Genomic DNA, 17,519 nt, shown 5'->3' on the forward strand with positions numbered 1-17,519 from the left:
TCTATCCCAGCTGAAACCAGGACAGTATGTAATCAGAGACTCTTAAAACCCATTTTGAAAATTATCTGAAGAATGGATTTTTAAAGGTAATTGTACATAGTGGAAAACAATGGTAGGTTCTTGTGCACCTCCTTAGGATATTAAAAATAAAATTAAAAAAGAGTTAGCTTTTCAGACGTGATGATAAATTAACCTCTGTGTTCATGTGCGCAAACCAGGATTTAAGATTCTGTAATCTTACCGCAGTTTAGCTTTTGACCCAGTATTTAGAAGACACAAAACATCAAGCTAGTGTGTATTAGATGTTAAAGGTTCTGATATGGCAACTATATCTTTTTAGATCCTACCGTATTTTTAGAGGCTCCAAACAACGCCTGTACTTTTCCAGCTGGCAGTCTGTTTGGGACAGAAAAAACCTTTAACAGTCTTTTGGAAAAGTGCTGCTTCTTTTTAATTTCAGTGCAGTTTGTTTAAACACCTGAAGTTAGAGGAAAGCTCCTGAATGATCTATGCAGCTGCATAAGCTAACTCAAAAATGCCACTGAATCACTTTATGGGCCGGTTAACAGTCTAAATGCTTTTCATACCCTCTTCAAAATTCCCCCTGAGACTTGTTCAAAGCTTCTTGCGCTGAGTCGAGCTCTCTAAGGAGCTGTGGATCAAACAGAGCCTGTTGCTCTTAAGTGTGCTAGCGCTGAACAAGGCGGCTTTGCAAAGTTCAGCCCAAAGTTCAGAGGTGGCCTGAGATCAAGCTCCCCAGATTAAACATTGCTCAAGTGCAGGGCACTAGTTCAGTCCGCTGATGACAACTGTCATCTGTGGCTGTCCCTTTTCTGGAAATAGGCAGGATTAATTTTGTTATTCTGGAAGTACATCAACTCTTGTTATTATCCAAGTTGAGATTATACATCTCCCACCATCCCATGTGATTCCCAGTAAGGATAATACCTTCATATGACTTTGTAAACAAATCTGTTGGTTTTTTTTTAGTTTACGGACAATTGCGCAATGAAGAAACAAAAACCTCCTTCCTTTTTCTTGCTCGTGTTCTTCTAGATTGTTGTAATTAAAATGAATCAGCAAGTTTAAGGAAGCTGAGCAGCTACACAAAAGGAGCATTTCAGGATAGAGAATACAATGTACTGTGGTGGGATTTTGTTCGTCCCCAATATTTAAAAATCATAGGATTAAATGACTACTATTTCTTGTAATTTTTAGGCTCTTATAATCACAGTGAACCTCCCATCAGCAGTACTATTTCCAAGATTAAAAAGAGACTGAAAATGCAGTACATATTGCTTACCTATGTTTTACATATAACCAGTATCATCATTTTTAATGACACTAACCTCTTTCAGTCAGTCAGAGCTTCACAACCCATAAAGGTGTAAACATGCAGATGGCATTTGGAAAGGACCTGATACTTTAGAAAATGACAATTTGTTTAGCTCATGCAGTTTATATTCCTGTAAAATTTGCTGCATCGTTATATTCTGATCGTTGCAGCAGGAAGCAATAATCATGGCAAGAGAGTGCTAACAGCCGGGGGAAAAATCCTTTTCTTATGACACACAGTGATTTTAAAAACATCTTTACAAAACACAGAGCCACTGAAACCTAAAATGCAGGTTCAGACAGAGCACAAAACAATGATTTAGGAGATTAATGCTTTTGAAGATGAGATCAATTCATACCGTTTGTAACAGAAAATGTTTGCAAGAGTCCACTGCAATCTTTGAAATGTATCTGGGTTATGTATTTTGTACAGTTGGTATCTAGCCACAGCGAAATTTCTGCAGACATCTCTAATGGAGGATCAGGAGGCTGCCGTCTGAAAATGAGGCATCACCAGCTGATACAGCAAATGCCAAGTGGCTATTTAGCAGTGCCAGCTCACGCTAGACTCGCGCAGAAAAAATACCTTCCCCCCCTCTCCCATTTGTATCTAAATCTTCAGGAAACTAAATCACTTCCTAAAAGCAGGGATGGAGAAAGCAGTCTATTATTCCCTGACAGACCACAAAGTATTGTCCATATTGACAATCTGTTTTGTATAGGCAGGCTGCAGAAGCAGTAAATCCTATTAACCTGTTCAAAGTCAAATGAAGACATTTAGAAAACAGAACAGCTATTACAGGCAGTGGTGAAAGAAGACCATATCAAAGAAAGGTTAAATGGATGCAGCAGCTATTAGATTATGCACAGTTACAACTGGAAAATCCCTTTCTATCACCTCCTCTTGCCCTTCGGGATATTAAATATATCCCCCCAGTCTAACTAGCTGACCATTCAAACACTATCCTCTGTTCTGACAATGCTAATTTTCAAGATAAAAAATCAATTTCATGCTAACAGGACTACTATGGAAAATGCTTATGTTATACTATGGTTTTACTAATGCACACTTCCTCTACCCAAAACATATGGCATTTTGTGTGTACAGACCACTCTGGAGGTTTACTGTAATTATGTCATGATGTGCTTATTGTTATGGATTCGGCAGCCTTTCTGCATCTCTACCTGCTTTGTTCAAGAGCAGCTGCCAGCTTCAAGCTGTTGCCTGTTTCCAGTGGCAGAAGCTGAATGAAGGAGTGCTTTCTAGGGAAGACATGTTTTGAAGCAGACATACTGACAATAAACCGATTCACTAGGGAGGCATAACATTGACTGGATAAAAGTCGAGTAATCATTCTGTGATAATTTACCGAAACTGGGTGCAATTTGCTTTAAAATAAAAATTCCCTCTGCTGCTGATGTTGGACTTGGAGGCCTTTAACTGATAAAAGTGTGGCATTTGCTTTTATGAAGTAGCTGATCTTTGGAGATTCATTAAACCTCATTATTTCTTCCTATGCATAAGTGACTATTAATACTTACTCACTGAATGAGGGGAATGGGAAGAACGGGATTGTCTGAAGCAAGGCTCGACAGCCCTTCTCTTCCCCATACTCTCCCTGCTCATCATGACTAAATATACTGAATTGAATTGCTGAGGAAAGCCTTGGTAACCTCTTGGTAAAATGGTGAGTGCTTCCGATGAGACCGCCCGGCGCTGCCTTGATTTCTGTGCCTGGTTTTCATTGTGAATCAGCTGTGTGCGGTCAGTTTGCAGTCCTCCCGGCTTCGGTGGGAGCGAGGAGGACCAGAGGATCCAGCCTCTTGTCAGCAGCCACTTCCCAACAGAGCACTCACAGAAAACAGGGCTATTTGAACAGCAGTTTCCCTAGATTGGAGACAGGGAATTATGTCTCAGTCCCAGATTTACTTTCCCTAATCTTTAGGAGAAGAGTATGTGGAAGGGGAAATGGTTAACTAAGTAGGAAGAACAATAGATGCAAAAATGTCGGAGATTCCTCTGCTGTGTTCTTGTTACACCCTCCTCGCTGGAAATGGCAGCTATTAATATTTTATTGACTTGAACCTCTAGGGTAGATTCCAGATGTCACTACTTGATCATTGTCTACATATAAGGAAAAATAAATTCTGTCATGTCAATGTTGAATTCCCATCTATGGCAACAATCGTTACCAGCAGACAAACGCTCCTGTGGTTTTGCAGATGCTTTTTTTCCTCAGGTTATGACTGTTTGCACATGACCAATCTGTTTGCAGAACACCCGGACATCCAAAAATAAAATAAAGCAGAGGAAAAGACCCAACATTTCATTATTAATTTGTATACATTAGGAAATATCTATTTCCTTTACTGTGTTCAGAAATGAATGGAGGTTAAGTTGGCAGAGCTCAAGGGTAGAGTTAAAAGGATGCTGCCTGCTGGGAAAAAACTCTGCTCTATTAGTTTTGAAAACACGAATCATTTTATGCCAATCAGTTTCAAGCAGTCAGGTACTGAAAAACTGATATCTCAATAGTGCTGCAGTTTAGGTGAACGGTGCTGTTAATGAGCACATCTTGAAAGCCCCCCAAACACATCAACAGTACACGAATGTGCTCTCTACCTGTCCAGCCAGTGCTGAAGATAACATCTATTAAAGAAGTGGTGAGAATTGGCTGATGTCTTCTGAGAATATGTGCAAAGAACAGATTACCTCTGATTTCAAGGGAGAGTAATTTTCTTCAGTTGGATGTAACAATGACATTTTTCACTAATGAATATTACCTGTCATTTAAAATCTGGGCTTCAGGTGGAAGCTTCAGCAAATTTACGACAAAAAGTTATCTCAGATGCCACTCTCTTTAGAATTGCAGCACTGCAGAAGTCAGAGAGCTAAGAATCCTTAGGACGTGTCTACAGAGGATCTTTCTCTATTGCATACATTGTTTTGCATGCTATGTAAGCACTAAAAAATTAGGATTTTCAAAAAAAATCGCACATTACTGGGTTACAGTTCATGTTCCATTCCTGGACTCCAAGCTGTGGGCCACAGCATGACTCAAACACTAGCTGGAAATCTGGTTAGTGTTGGTATTACTACATCTCTAGGAAACACAGGCTCTGAGTGTGTAATTGCCATGACATTGTGGATGTACAGAAGTGTATATAGACATAGTAGCAGCTGAAATAACCTGGAGACTGTCTTCTGGCCTGGAGGCCAAATGGTGCAGCACAGCTTGTGTTCACACAAACAAGCTCTTTTTATCCCCCAGAACAAGATGAGCAGATCCAAACTGGCTATTACAGATGCTCCCTGATTTGTGCTACCCCTGCACACATGCCCCAACAATGTCTGGGACAGTGATAGCTGGTCTGGTTCAAATGCATTACAGGGATCGTAGCAGAAGTTCAACGTTACGGATATTCATGTTGCAGTTTTTAGGATGTGTCCTGTCCAAGTGTAAATATACCATGAAAGACCAGAGCCCAAGAAGCCAGCCGAGAAATCTAGCAGGAAACCAGGTACTATGTTAATGGCCACTTGCCTACACTTTAAATGAAGTTCATTGACACTGTTATGTTAAGACAAAACATTTCAGGACTGATGCATTTCCAAAAGAGTCATGTTTCTTCAGAAAATTCCCACTCAGCTCTACTTCTGAAATTGCATAAGAAACTTCAGTCATCAAAAATAATATGAGCAGTTTTCTGACCCCATTTTCTTGGCCTGCCTCAGACACTTATTCCAAGGGTCCCAGGGTACACAGTTGCCACAGAAAGCTAGGTACTTTTTTCTGGAACGCAAAAGCCTTAATATGCTATCTGTGCTAGAAAATGGGGAAAAAAGTTACAGAATTCATAATGTAGGAAATTTAGGAATCTATCATTGGGCAGAACCTTCAAAACAGGTTCAGTTGCAGTTGCTGACATTGTTTGTCTTTGGTGAATTTAACAGACCAGATTTTCTGAACCATTTTGACCAGAATTGTCATGACTAAAGCTGAAAAACAGGTAATTCTGTTTTCACAGAAAACCCTATACTTTTATGTGCTCAGTTTATCTTTGGCACAGGAAGCTGTGCTAACAGCACACAAAAATAAAACATGAAGTATACTACGTAAAGTATACTATACAAGTTTCAATACAAATTTGAATGCCTTACCTGAAAACCAGCCATAGTACTGGCCTTTTCTGCATTTTTTGGGAAAATACGTTATTTTCCATAACCAAGTGAGGAAGCTGGCTCTGTGTTTTATCACTCCCTCTCTTATATTTAGGAAGAAATTACCTTAACTCATGAACTGAGGCCTCTTGCTTCTGGAACTGTAAGTTCTTTATGGGGTGTGGAGCAAAATGGCAAAATAATAGCTGCATTTGTATATGGCAGAACAAGGCAGGACTGTAACATCAGCAAGAATACTGAGCATGGTGATACTGGGGTGTATCTGTACTGTGGCTGCTTTTTTATATTTCTAAGGAGCAGCATTCATGTGTTTATTGTACCTTCAGAATCAGCTCAAAAATGGGGTCGGTGAACCTGGCACTTGACTATGAGTTTTCAGTATGAAGAGGGATTCCTTTTTGTTTAATTACATGTTGTAACGGAATACTTATGATTACAGAAGTTTGTGCTATTTATTGTTATTCCTATTCTTCTTAATATTATTCTTACATCTAAAGCATGCGTAATTTGCAAATTCACTTGTAGAGAAAGAAAATTGAATGGACTAGGCTCTTTGTCCAGAATCTCTTTAAAACATAAAAAACCTGTAGAAGTTCACCAAAACTAGGTAAAAAGACCCCAATCCAAGGCATCTGACCTATGTATAGCTGGAAAGTGTTCACATGCAACTCTTATGCTATGACAGTGTTGTAAAAATGGTAACAGGACTTGGCTAGTACCAGAATTGAGGAATAATTTAAATCCCAGCAAGTCAGCAAGCAGCATCACCAGTCAGCACACCACCACCAGCATCACATAGCCCCAGGACAGCCATGAGGCACTGAACCTGGGGAGCAATAATCTCATTGCTGTATCGTATAACTATCTACCCTACAGGGTCAGCCAGAATCAGAGTCCCCTGTGTGAAAGAATACATATGAGATGGTCAAAACAAATTCTCAGGAAACTTCCCTCAGGCCTTAAAGCAACGAGCCTAAGGTTCAGCTCTTGGTTATCACAATTCTGACCCCTCCCCCCAAAAAATCACATTCACTATTTGCCTTTGTTAGAGCGAGAGCATCTGTGAGAGGCAAAACTGCTTCTTCCAGTCTCAGCTCATGCTGGTGCTGTTGCCTTTCATTTCATCAGGGAAATAAACCTCTCAGAGACAATCCTGTGTGCATTGGTCAGGTAACTCCATTTAAAGCTGAATTCTCTCCACTGAGTCGGAGCAAACTTGTTTTCAGACAATTATCATATAACTTAGCTTTATATGAACCCAGTTCATCAAAAAGGGAAGCTTTTAGGGAAATGAATGAGCACAATTCTACTGACAAAGCTCCCTGCTCATTAAAAAAACGTTTATGCTTTGATGTGTACAATTCAGTTTTCTGCAAGGAGTAGTGAAGAAACGCAGGTAAAATTTGATAGAAGCAACAACAGATAACACATGTAGGCATAAAGAAATCCCTTCTTATAGTAGTCCTTCAAAACACTAATGACATATGGTCTAACATTATTGTCAAACAGAGAAACAGCAATATACTGTGCTCTGAGGCAATGTCAAAGATGCCTGAACCTGATGTTGCTCCTCTGCTAACATGGCACGACAGTGTTATTAAATTAGCACTTTACAATGATTCATACCCTCTTCCCATTGTGTTGATTTTGCCCAGTCCTGCAGTGAAAAAGCAGTCTTTCTGAAGTACCAATCTATATCATTAAGAATCAATTTTCTTTCAATCATTGTGTTGCCCTAGAAAAGAACTCCACCTTAATTAAATAATGTTATTTTTCCCCATTAGGTTCAAAGAGTCAAAACTTGATTACACGAGCTCTTGTCTCCTTTCTCATGTATAAATATTCTCACCACTCTACAAGCACAGGAGGAGGCAGCCGATGTGCAAGGTGCATGTATGTGGAAGAGGTGGAGGCTGCTGTCAGAAGGGAGGTGGAGAAACAAAATCAGCAAGGGTAAATCTGAGCGAGGGCTTTTATGTGCAAGATGTGCTTCCTGCATAACTGAAGACATTTGTGCTGGCTAGAAAGGAAAACGGCATCAGGCTTGTTACTGCGAATAGATGTCCTGTGTGCCACTTTTGCTCAGCACAAAGGAACTGGAAAATTAAGAATCCAGTGTTACTTTGAGGGTCAGATGTTTTGCAAGAGCTTTGGCTTTTTGCATTAGCAGCAAGTAGATCTGATCTTTATCTTCTTTTTTTTTTTTCCCCCAGCATATCACATTGTATGTATTTTGAGCACAGGAATGGGGTATGATGGTTTATTAGCAGAACCCAAAGCCTACATGGGTTGGTGACACTTCCTAAAAGATGAGTATTATCCATCTGAAATCAGTGAAGACCTTTAATCCAGTACAAGTTCTTAGATTGTTCCTTGCCCTGAAGTCTTTGTAGCTCTGACAAAAGGACCTGTCCGTTCACTTTTAGCATTTCAACCTGGACAAGCCAGGGCCGACTTATGTTTTGTTTGATTCTACTCATGCATATTTTGGGACCCAGAGAAACACTTTTTTGCTGTTTACCTCATTCCTAACAACATCATTAGTTAGACAGCTTTTATTTTTCATGTATTCCTATGACTCCCTCCCTCATCTCCCCTGCCTTTGCTCTTTTGCCCCTCCTCCTATCATGCAGTCTGTCCTGCTGATACACCCACCCACACGCTTTACACCCACTGCTCGCTTCTTTTAGTCCTGCTCTGTCATTTGCTGGTGTCTCTGGAGGAACTGCTAGCCTTTTTCTCTGCTCAGGTCTCACCAATGTCTTCCCAAATAAAAAAGAAAATTAAAGGGAAAAAGAAAAAAGAGGTAGAATGTACTTTTCTTTTCCCTTGCAGAAGGCTCGTTCCCCTTTCCTGCTCTAAATGCAGGAGTTTTGCAAGTCTCTGTTCCTTTAACCTCTGCTGTCCTGCTGATGCCCTCCTGATCTCTTACTCAGTGAATCTCAGTTTCAGAGGAGCATCCTGCTCCTACGTGTGCCACGTCCTCTCCCTGCTCCTGACCAACGTCTCAGTCTAGACTGAGCCCATCTGGAAGGCTACTGCAGAGATGGTTTTCCACAGCTTGTTTTGTCCCTCCATTTCTTCTCCTTAGTTTCTTCCAGTGAAATTCAAACACTCCATTCACCTGCAAGGCACTCTGTGGCTTGTCCCACCTGGCTTGTCCCCTCCTGTCGGTATGAGAGTGCACCACTGATGAGCCACCAGCTTGTTGTCAGCCACTTAATAAATTTCAAATTTTCACACGCTTTCCTGTTTTGTTGCCTTTTAGGAGAATTTTCCATCAGATAATGAAAAGTTTACTTATTCTGGTTCATAGCCCTTTTTAGGGCTTTTCTATCATGCCTACAAAAAAGCTGATAATGGTCAAACAAGAGGTGCGCTGAAACTGCAAACTCGTATTCCTTCTCTGTTTTCCTGTCTTTTCCCTCTTTTCTGTCTGTATGGATCGAATTGCATTTTTTGTACTTTGAAGGTTAGTTCCTTTGGACAGGAACTACTGCTTTGCTTTGCAATCATACTGTCCTCAGCACTGTTGGGCTCTTTTAAGTGATTATACTGTTAGAAACATATTTGAGCATGTGGGTCTAAAGCACAAATAGACAGTCCAGTAAAGAAATTCCTATGAGAGTACACGATTACCCACTACTTCCATCTCTCCACAAGGGCATGAGACTATTTAATGTCACCTGTGCTACGCTAACATTAAGGATTTTAAGAGTACTCTCTTCTAATTATTATTAATCCGTGAGAGAAGTAGGGAACATTAATGCTATTCTACTGTTCTAAGTGCTTAAATACATACACGGACCACCTTTCTGTAATATTTGATTACTTTGCAATGTTTAATGGAATTATCCTGGCAACATCTTTCTGAAATATTTAAGAACCATTGTTTGTATAGTACAGACAATAATTGGCATGAATTAAGCACCCTGCCAAAGGTCATACTGTAAGTCTGCAACAGAGCAAAGATTTTGAAGCTTGTGTTCTAAGTGCATAGCTGTATTATTGCATCTTAATAACACAGTTACGCTTCACGATGTTTTAAATCAATCTGACAACATCAGAGCTTGAAAGTTATTATGCATGACGTAGACTTCGCAGAATCCCAAATAGTATACATTTACCGTAACAAGTATGGATGGATAATTACAAATTTTAAAGCATGAAATAATAATTTTAATGATTGCATGAAGCATATACTCAAGTATAAATACAGGAAGGAACAAAAAGGAATTAAGACTAATATACGGCACATAAAAGTCAGTGGACAGGATCACTATAAAAATAGTCAATACTTTTATGTAACAGTTTACTTATGGTTTTATTTATTTGGTATGTAAGTTACCATCAATAATGTAGATACAGCACATAAGAAATGCTTTTTCCCCACTCATTTTACTGGAATAATATTACACAGTTCATCTTTTCGAGGGCTATATAACTAAAAACCAAATTGGCTAAGGTGATGGCTTCACATTAGTCTTATTCCCATAACTCGGGCACTTAGTTCCACTAAAATCAATAGACTTGTGAGTGTGTAAGTGAGGAGTAAAAGACAAGTATAATAAATACTTTTAATCCTGCGTTGGCAAATAGATATGTAATTCTGTCACACTTATCTCCAAGGCTGATCTTTTATTTGCATATTTTCAGAGTTTTGATCTACAAATGGATTTTAATTTGTCAACTTTTGCAAGAACAGCCTTGTGGGAGTGGGGGCAGGTCGTGCATAATCAAAGAATAAAACACAGGCAGAGGAAGATGTAGAGAATCTGAGCTTGATTTCTGTATGAAATGCAATTACCATTATTATAATTTCCTTGTACCACACAAAGGCCTTACTGTACTGGGTGCCATCCACATTTAGAAGCTTTTTGAGAGATCCAAGAGATCGCTATCAGCAGATGGTACAGTGTCTTACAAATCGAACATGAAAAATTTAGGCATGCTTTCCTCTCTGCAGCACTTGGGAAGAGGCACAGAGAGACGAAATGACTTTCCTAAGGACATTGTGGTAGACCTGGAAGCAGAATCCACTGACCTGAACCACAGCTCAAGACCTGAACTGAAAAGATTTCCACCTTCTGTTATAAGACAAGAGTTCGATAACAAGTGCAAATGAAGAAAATTGTACGTAGGATCCATAGCTAGAATTAGACTTTGATGGCGTGGGTGCCTGTGAAACTGCGAGCTTGTAACTCTTTTTTAGCTGTGTGACCAAAAAGCTGGGATGCATGTACTATTTATACACAGAGCCAACGACAACCATAAGCACTGATGCTACATGCCAAGATTAGCAGGGGTGTACACCCTGCACTGTGTCCCTCCCAGGCACTGCCCTCCCCATGGTGAAGTGCCAGATATACCTCCTGTTGTTTAGGGGTGGGTGGGAACTTTCATTCAGCCTCCACTCTGTAAATATTATACAGAATGCAACTCAAATTTCACAAACCAGTAGCAAATCAAACCTCCATTAGTACCACTGACCTCATTCTTTACCTGGAAAAATTCTCTCCAGAGATCAGTAATTTAAGAATATCTATCCTTGATAACCCAGAAGTCCTGAAAATGAAATAGCTTCTCTGATGTAAGCAGCAAGAATCAATAACCATTAAGCACATAAGGACACTTTAATGTATGAAGCATATGGGTATCCAAGTCATGCCATCGCCAGACCAGGTCATTTTGGTAATACGTAGGCACCAAGGACAGGCAGAGTTGTGGTCCTTGCAGAGCACATTGGATGGTCCAGGTCCTCAAGATATCATAGCTCTGTAAACAGGACTTCCCTGGGAGAGAAGAGTCGAGTGGAGAATTTTGCCCAGTATGTGAGCACATTGAGGGTTAGCTTTGTGCAACAAAACAAATGAATTAGCTGTGGCCGAACCGATGCATTTTTTCTTAATGTATCAGCACAGCATTAAATAAATTACTGTTGCTGTCAAAGCACAATGAAGCTAAGATTTCACCTTTACAGATTCAGCTATGATATTTACCAAGAATTGGGGAGGGCAGGAAAGGAGGCAGTTGTTCCATAGAAATACCTTCCCCACATGTTTTCCCAGACCCCAGGGTTTCACACAAAGCAGAACAAATCACACCCTTAGCAGTTCTGTTCAGTTCCATACAGCTGCGTGCTGCAGGTGGTGTCCTAAAAATATGTTTGTTTATTTTGCAGCACTGCAGGCTGCAAAGCTGCACTTAAGAATGAAATAGATTCCCCTCCCTCACATTCTCCCTTCTTCACTCTGAACCCCTCTCTCTTTTTAACTTACTGGAAGAAGATGGTAAGAAGTAAAGTGATAGTAATGTGGCTCAGTCTCAGAAGAACCAAATGGGAGGTATTGGTATGGAGCATGGAGTAAAAACTGACAAGCATGGTGTGTGGCACTGAGATTTTGGTGGTATACCACTTCAGAGGGAACTACCACAATAATTCAGTGAAAAATCAGTGGAAGTTTTTCAAAACAGATTTCCATACACATGAAAAAAAATCAGACAGTGGCTGAGCAAGAAGTAAAGTGCTGACATGGGAATGGCTACGAGACAGACATAAATGTGCATTATATGGTCATTTTTTATATCTGTGATACAAGGATTGATTTACTGATATGCTGTACAGAGGCTGTAGTCTTCCACCAGCATCACCCAATGCACTAAGTGCTCTGTGTCATGGGATGGAGTGGTGGTGGCTCCTTTGCAGCCCCTATTATCGCTGTGGGCTATTCCAGCCCTGCTTTGCATACATAAATGATAAATACCCAAATTGGGATAATCCTTATTTTATCAGAGCATTTTCTTGCACACATTAGTTCTTAAATAATTTTCCCCCATTTTGAAGATTTTCTAAATCATGAGCATTCAGCTGGTCAAAATATAGAGACCACCAAAATGAATTTTCTGTCACTTCTTCAGTGTGAGCTAAACTAGCAATTTTGTCCAGTTGTTTCTTTATCCTGAGCAAAATCCACTCCTCAGGAAAAGCTGGCAAAATATCTGTGCATCATCACATCTGTCTCTTTTAGTCTCTAAGGCTGCTATTACTCAATGAACACCACCACTCTGCACACTCGGGACTCTCCTGGCCTTTGGGATCATTTAACCTTCCAGTTGCTTTAATTACTACTTTGTTTAAGCAGTAGGAGAAATTAAAATTCTCCAAAATTTCACTCTTAAAGACCTAAAATCTGTGTTGACTTGCACAAAATTAGCAGCAGCATTTGTTTGGTTCATAATCTGGTGCTCTTTGCTTCTAGGACATGTTCCTCTGGGGAGAGAAAGTCTCTTGGAGTCTATGAGTATTCTGCATCTCCTCTATCTGCCTGCAATCCTTGAAATATTCCACAGCCCACCTTGAGGCTTGCTTTTTAGAAAGTATAAACCATGGGGGTTTTATAGCTTTTATCTCGGCTGTCATATTCTTTCCACTAAGTAATCCACAGCAAATATCACATCTATGTGAACCCTAACCTTCTGCAGCTGGATTCCTTGTGAGCTTATTGTCAAGCTGTACAAAACACACTCAGTATAATGTTTTCAAAGACTGATATAAGTGGTCCTCAATGAAGCTGAATGTCTTTGTAACTTTTTATCTGTAGGCAATAGAAAATATCCTTAAAAACATGCTGCAGTGCCACCAGCCCGTGAAGAAGCCAAGATCAACATTAGCTTGATCATTGTCATGAACATACAGAAATACAAAAGAAAGCAAGTAACGAATTTGTAAGTTGCAATTTATAGTTTTAAGTTAAAGTGCAAGATCCATTTAAGTGCCCATAAAAGAAAATTGAAAGGAAAGATTAATTTCTTTCTAGTAACTGGAGATAAATCTGATGTAAGGCTTGGGTTTGTTGAAAGCTAGTTTGCTGAAAACCAAGCAATATCTGCTCTTCTAACTTTCTGTTATATGTCACTGAGCAGTATCAGGTAATTCCTTTGTTTCTCACCACATTTAATATGATAGTGAATTTATACTAGCTTTTCTATTAGAAAAAGAACTCCATGCCCACAACTAGAAATGTGAAAATGATGTAAACGGTAAAGTTGCAAACACCAGGTTTAGAAAATTGGCCCATGCTTATACTGTATAGCTCTTTACCTATGATAATCACATTTACAGTAACATGAATGGAAATATAAAACCAGCTGTAGTTGGCTACAGCTGGCGGGTTACCAATGGTTTGTTATTCTGAACCATTCCTCTGGCTTGCAAAGAATGACCTTATCTAGAAACACAACTCTATTTAGGCACAGACACACAAAAAACCTTGTTGCATGAGGAACAGAACTGAGCTTGAACTTCCTTCAGTTTCTTGTTCATCATTCATTACATACAAAAAAAAAAGCAGAAAAATAAGCCTGTATATTTCATTTGAAGGGCTTGAGAGTAGAAAGGCTCTACAGAGGGATCTGGGCAGGCTGGATTGATGGGCCAAGGCCAATGGTATGAGGTTTGACAAGGCCAAATGCCGGTTCCTGCCCTTGGGTCACAACAACCCCATGCAACGCTACAGGCTTGGGGAAGAGTGGCTTGAAAGCTGCCCAGAGGAAAAGGACCTGGGGGTGCTGGTTGACAGCCGGCTGAACATGAGCCGGCAGTGTGCCCCGGTGGCCAAGAAGGACAATGCCGTCCTGGCCTGTATCAGAAACAGTGTGGCCAGCAGGAGTAGGGAGGTGATCGTGCCCCTGTACTCGGCCCTGGTGAGGCCGCACCTCGAATCCTGTGTTCAGTTTTGGGCCCCTCACTACAAGGAGGACATTGAGGTGCTGGAGCGTGTCCAAAGAAGGGCAACGAAGCTTGTGAAGGGTCTAGAGAACAAGTCTTATGAGGAGCGACTGAGGGAACTAGGTCTGTTTAGTCTGGAGAAGAGGAGGTTGAGGGGAGACCTCATCGCGCTCTACAACTACCTGAAAGGAGGTTGTAGCGAGGTGTTGGAGGGTGTTGGTCTCCTCCCAAGTAACAAATAGGGATATAATGATAGGATGAGAGGAAATGGCCTCAAGTTGTGCCAGGGGAAGGTTTAGACTGGATATTAGGAAAAATTTCTTCACTGAAAGGGTTATCAAGCCTTGGAACAGGCTGCCCAGGGAAGTGGTTGAGTCACCATCCCTGGAGGTATTTAAAAGACATGTAGGTGTGGTGCTTAGGGACATGGTTTAGTGGTGGACTTGGCAGTGCTAGGTTAATAGTTGGACTTGATGATCTTGATGATCTTTTCCAACCTAAATGATTCTATGATTCTATGAGTTAAGCTTGAGTGATAACAATTGCTTGTAAATAAAATTGTAAAGCTATTTTAATCTTATTTACTTATTCACACTGATTTTGTTGCACTTTTCTCTTTGTCTCTTTTGCACCAGCTGTAGCTTGTCAAAATTGCAGGTATGAACTACCTGGAGAAAGGGCTGCTTTTGTCTTCCAGATCTATCTAGTACCTGCCTTGCTACCTACTTGGCCAGGGTCCCTTTGCTCTGCTACAACGTGGCAAGCTGAGGAGCATGGAGGAGACCTGGGATGGCTCCACTGAAGGGAGGTAGCTGGGTTTTCAGGTGCATCAACCACCAACCTTTTACATGCAGAGCCCCCGCAGAGGTGTATTGACACAGAGATATATTGTCCTGAACTCACCTGGTACTTGGCCATTTCCAGCTAGGCTGGGAAATAGACAGATGGAAAAGCTGCTCACTTTTTGGGTAGCTGAGGGCCACATTATATATTATGGACTGTCCAACTGCCTTACATTAACTTCTGGATCTGACTAACCAAATTTCCTCTCTCTTTTGCCAGTATGGTCCCTCTTCGAACAAAACATTGGAATCTTTTGAACAAAAAATTTATATAGAGGGAGTCATGTACCGAGGCACTGGTCCAAATTTATATGTATAGTAACAGTTTTATTGTAGTCATATGGGCATGAACATGTATGTATCACTAGAGCAAACATAAAAATGCAGATTGTCATTCAATGTAATTAATTCAGTGCTTATGTCATCTTTTTACCTAGGTCAGAGACAACACAAGGCAAAATGATTAGTACAGGTAAATATGGTTGAAAAACCTATCAATTTTCCCCAAAAGAAGCTATTTTCATTCCTTATAAATTTTCTGCAGTGTAACAGTGGATTCTTATCCTCCTAAAAAGATTAAAGATTTCTGGTTTTGATTTTCATACAAGTACAACATTTTGTTCTTTTGGGAAGAATCTTTCCCATTCTTCTCCAGTGCATATTGACTAATATGGTCCTGTGAGCTGATCAGTGAATCTATTTTTACTGTTGAAAATTTCTCCTTCATTTTGGCTTTTCTTTTATATTCAATTTGGCTTTCACAGCAATAACTGTAACTTCTTACTGTGTCACAACTTTTATCCTATAGTGTAATTTGAATGTAACCTGCTACAAAAGATTTGTGGCATGGTCAATGGTCAAAATGGAGGTCAGGAAAACAGAGTGTGTCATGCCATCGATTCTCACAACAATAAACATATATGTTGGAGCTTTTCATGTACGGGTGTCTTGAACTAGCTGCAAGACAACAGAGTTTCATTACAAAACTAACACTTAGAGCCAAGATTTGTGAATGAATGCCACAATATTCTGCTGTTCTGGTAATGGCTTTCTGCAAGAAGAAATCTAGAAAAGGTGGTGGAAGTAAAGCTATCTGTAAACACTTACTGCAAGGAAGATCTGAAGAGAACTGTGAGCCACTTCTATGTACTGATATTCAAGAAAACACCCCGAGACAGTGATATAACGATGATCCTCTGGTGCCCAGTCTGGGGCTGGGGTTACTGAGGTCACGGTGCAGCCCGGCCCATTCTCCATCCACCAAGAACGATGCATTGAGATATTAAATGTCAGAATGAGATCTGTTTCCTGCAAAAGAACAAATGAAGAATTAATGCACTGGGATGGTATTCCAGTATGAAATGCCTCAGCAAGAGATTTCACAGGATGCATAAAGAAGCAAAGAGCAGCGATAAAACTGCACTGTCACATGAAAGTTAGTGGAGCTTGCCTGCAGCAAGCACAAGTAGCTGTACCTTGGCAGGCAGAATTTCTTTGGAGCAGAAGAATAATACTGCAAGACAGGATTTGTTCCTAGACATTATGGTAGCCTAGACTATAGCAGTCATTTCTGTTACATTGCCCATTTTCCTGCAGAAACCACAAGGACGTGCACATTTACACAGCAATCCTTCTCTGCTCAGTTCCTAGAAATACAGCCCATAGTTTGGTGGCCTGATGTACGCAACTACACAAGAGTCCTCAGGAACCAAGACTTCATAGACTTTAATATGTGTGGGTCATCTGCAAGGAGTTCTGCCTCATGGACCCTGCAAAGCAGACCTGGGGTATCTCTACTGAAATATTGGAGAAGATGCAAAAAAAGGATTCTGTACATTTGCTTACAAGCAAAACCTCTTCATAATGCCTCTCTCAGATTTCCAACTTCCTAGGAGTCTGTAAGGAAACAGCTAGTGAGTGTTGCCTTGTCTAAAGACTGCTTAGCTTGTTAAAAAGGAGGGGCAGAGGCCTGCAACCTTTAACTCCCATGCAGCTAGTGCAACGGAGCAACTAGTCAGCCATGCTTTCCATTAAGACTGCATTTATAAATAGCTCATAAAGGATTAATAAATGATTAATATACATCATAAACAATACTACGGATATGACTTTCATAAATTATACTTGGTTGCACATTACTTGAGGGTGTTATGCATAGTTATAACAAAACTATGGACTTTGTGGATTCTATAATAGCCTACAGTGTTTACCAACCCTTTATAAATAATTTATAAGTGTAACCTCACTGTAAAGTGTGACTATCTAGTCTGTGTGCACATGTGTTTAGTCATGCAAAAAAAATTGCTTTTAAGTAATTTCTTCGGAGAGCCAAACTCTCTCCACATCTAACCTACATTTTTTTCAGCCTGTTGATGACATTAATAATTAAGATTCTCATAAAGATTTAAAAATGTAACTATTTAATTAGGTT

General features: G+C 40.2%; 1 protein-coding gene across 1 annotated transcript; it reads right to left on the minus strand.

Moving 5' to 3' along the window:
* Positions 1–6,880: 6,880 nt before the first annotated feature.
* Positions 6,881–16,390, minus strand: LOC104078261 (sodium/potassium-transporting ATPase subunit beta-1-interacting protein 2-like). The gene is made up of 2 exons (XM_009579828.1): positions 16,190–16,390; positions 6,881–6,967 (listed from the first exon to the last, which is right to left on the minus strand). The coding sequence occupies exons 1-2, from the start codon at positions 16,361–16,363 to the stop codon at positions 6,881–6,883; spliced, it is 261 nt and encodes an 86-aa protein (XP_009578123.1). The 5' UTR covers positions 16,364–16,390.
* Positions 16,391–17,519: the final 1,129 nt, after the last annotated feature.

The sequence above is a fragment of the Fulmarus glacialis genome, unplaced genomic scaffold, assembly GCF_000690835.1.
Source record: "Fulmarus glacialis isolate BGI_N327 unplaced genomic scaffold, ASM69083v1 scaffold30270, whole genome shotgun sequence".
NCBI lineage: Eukaryota > Metazoa > Chordata > Aves > Procellariiformes > Procellariidae > Fulmarus > Fulmarus glacialis.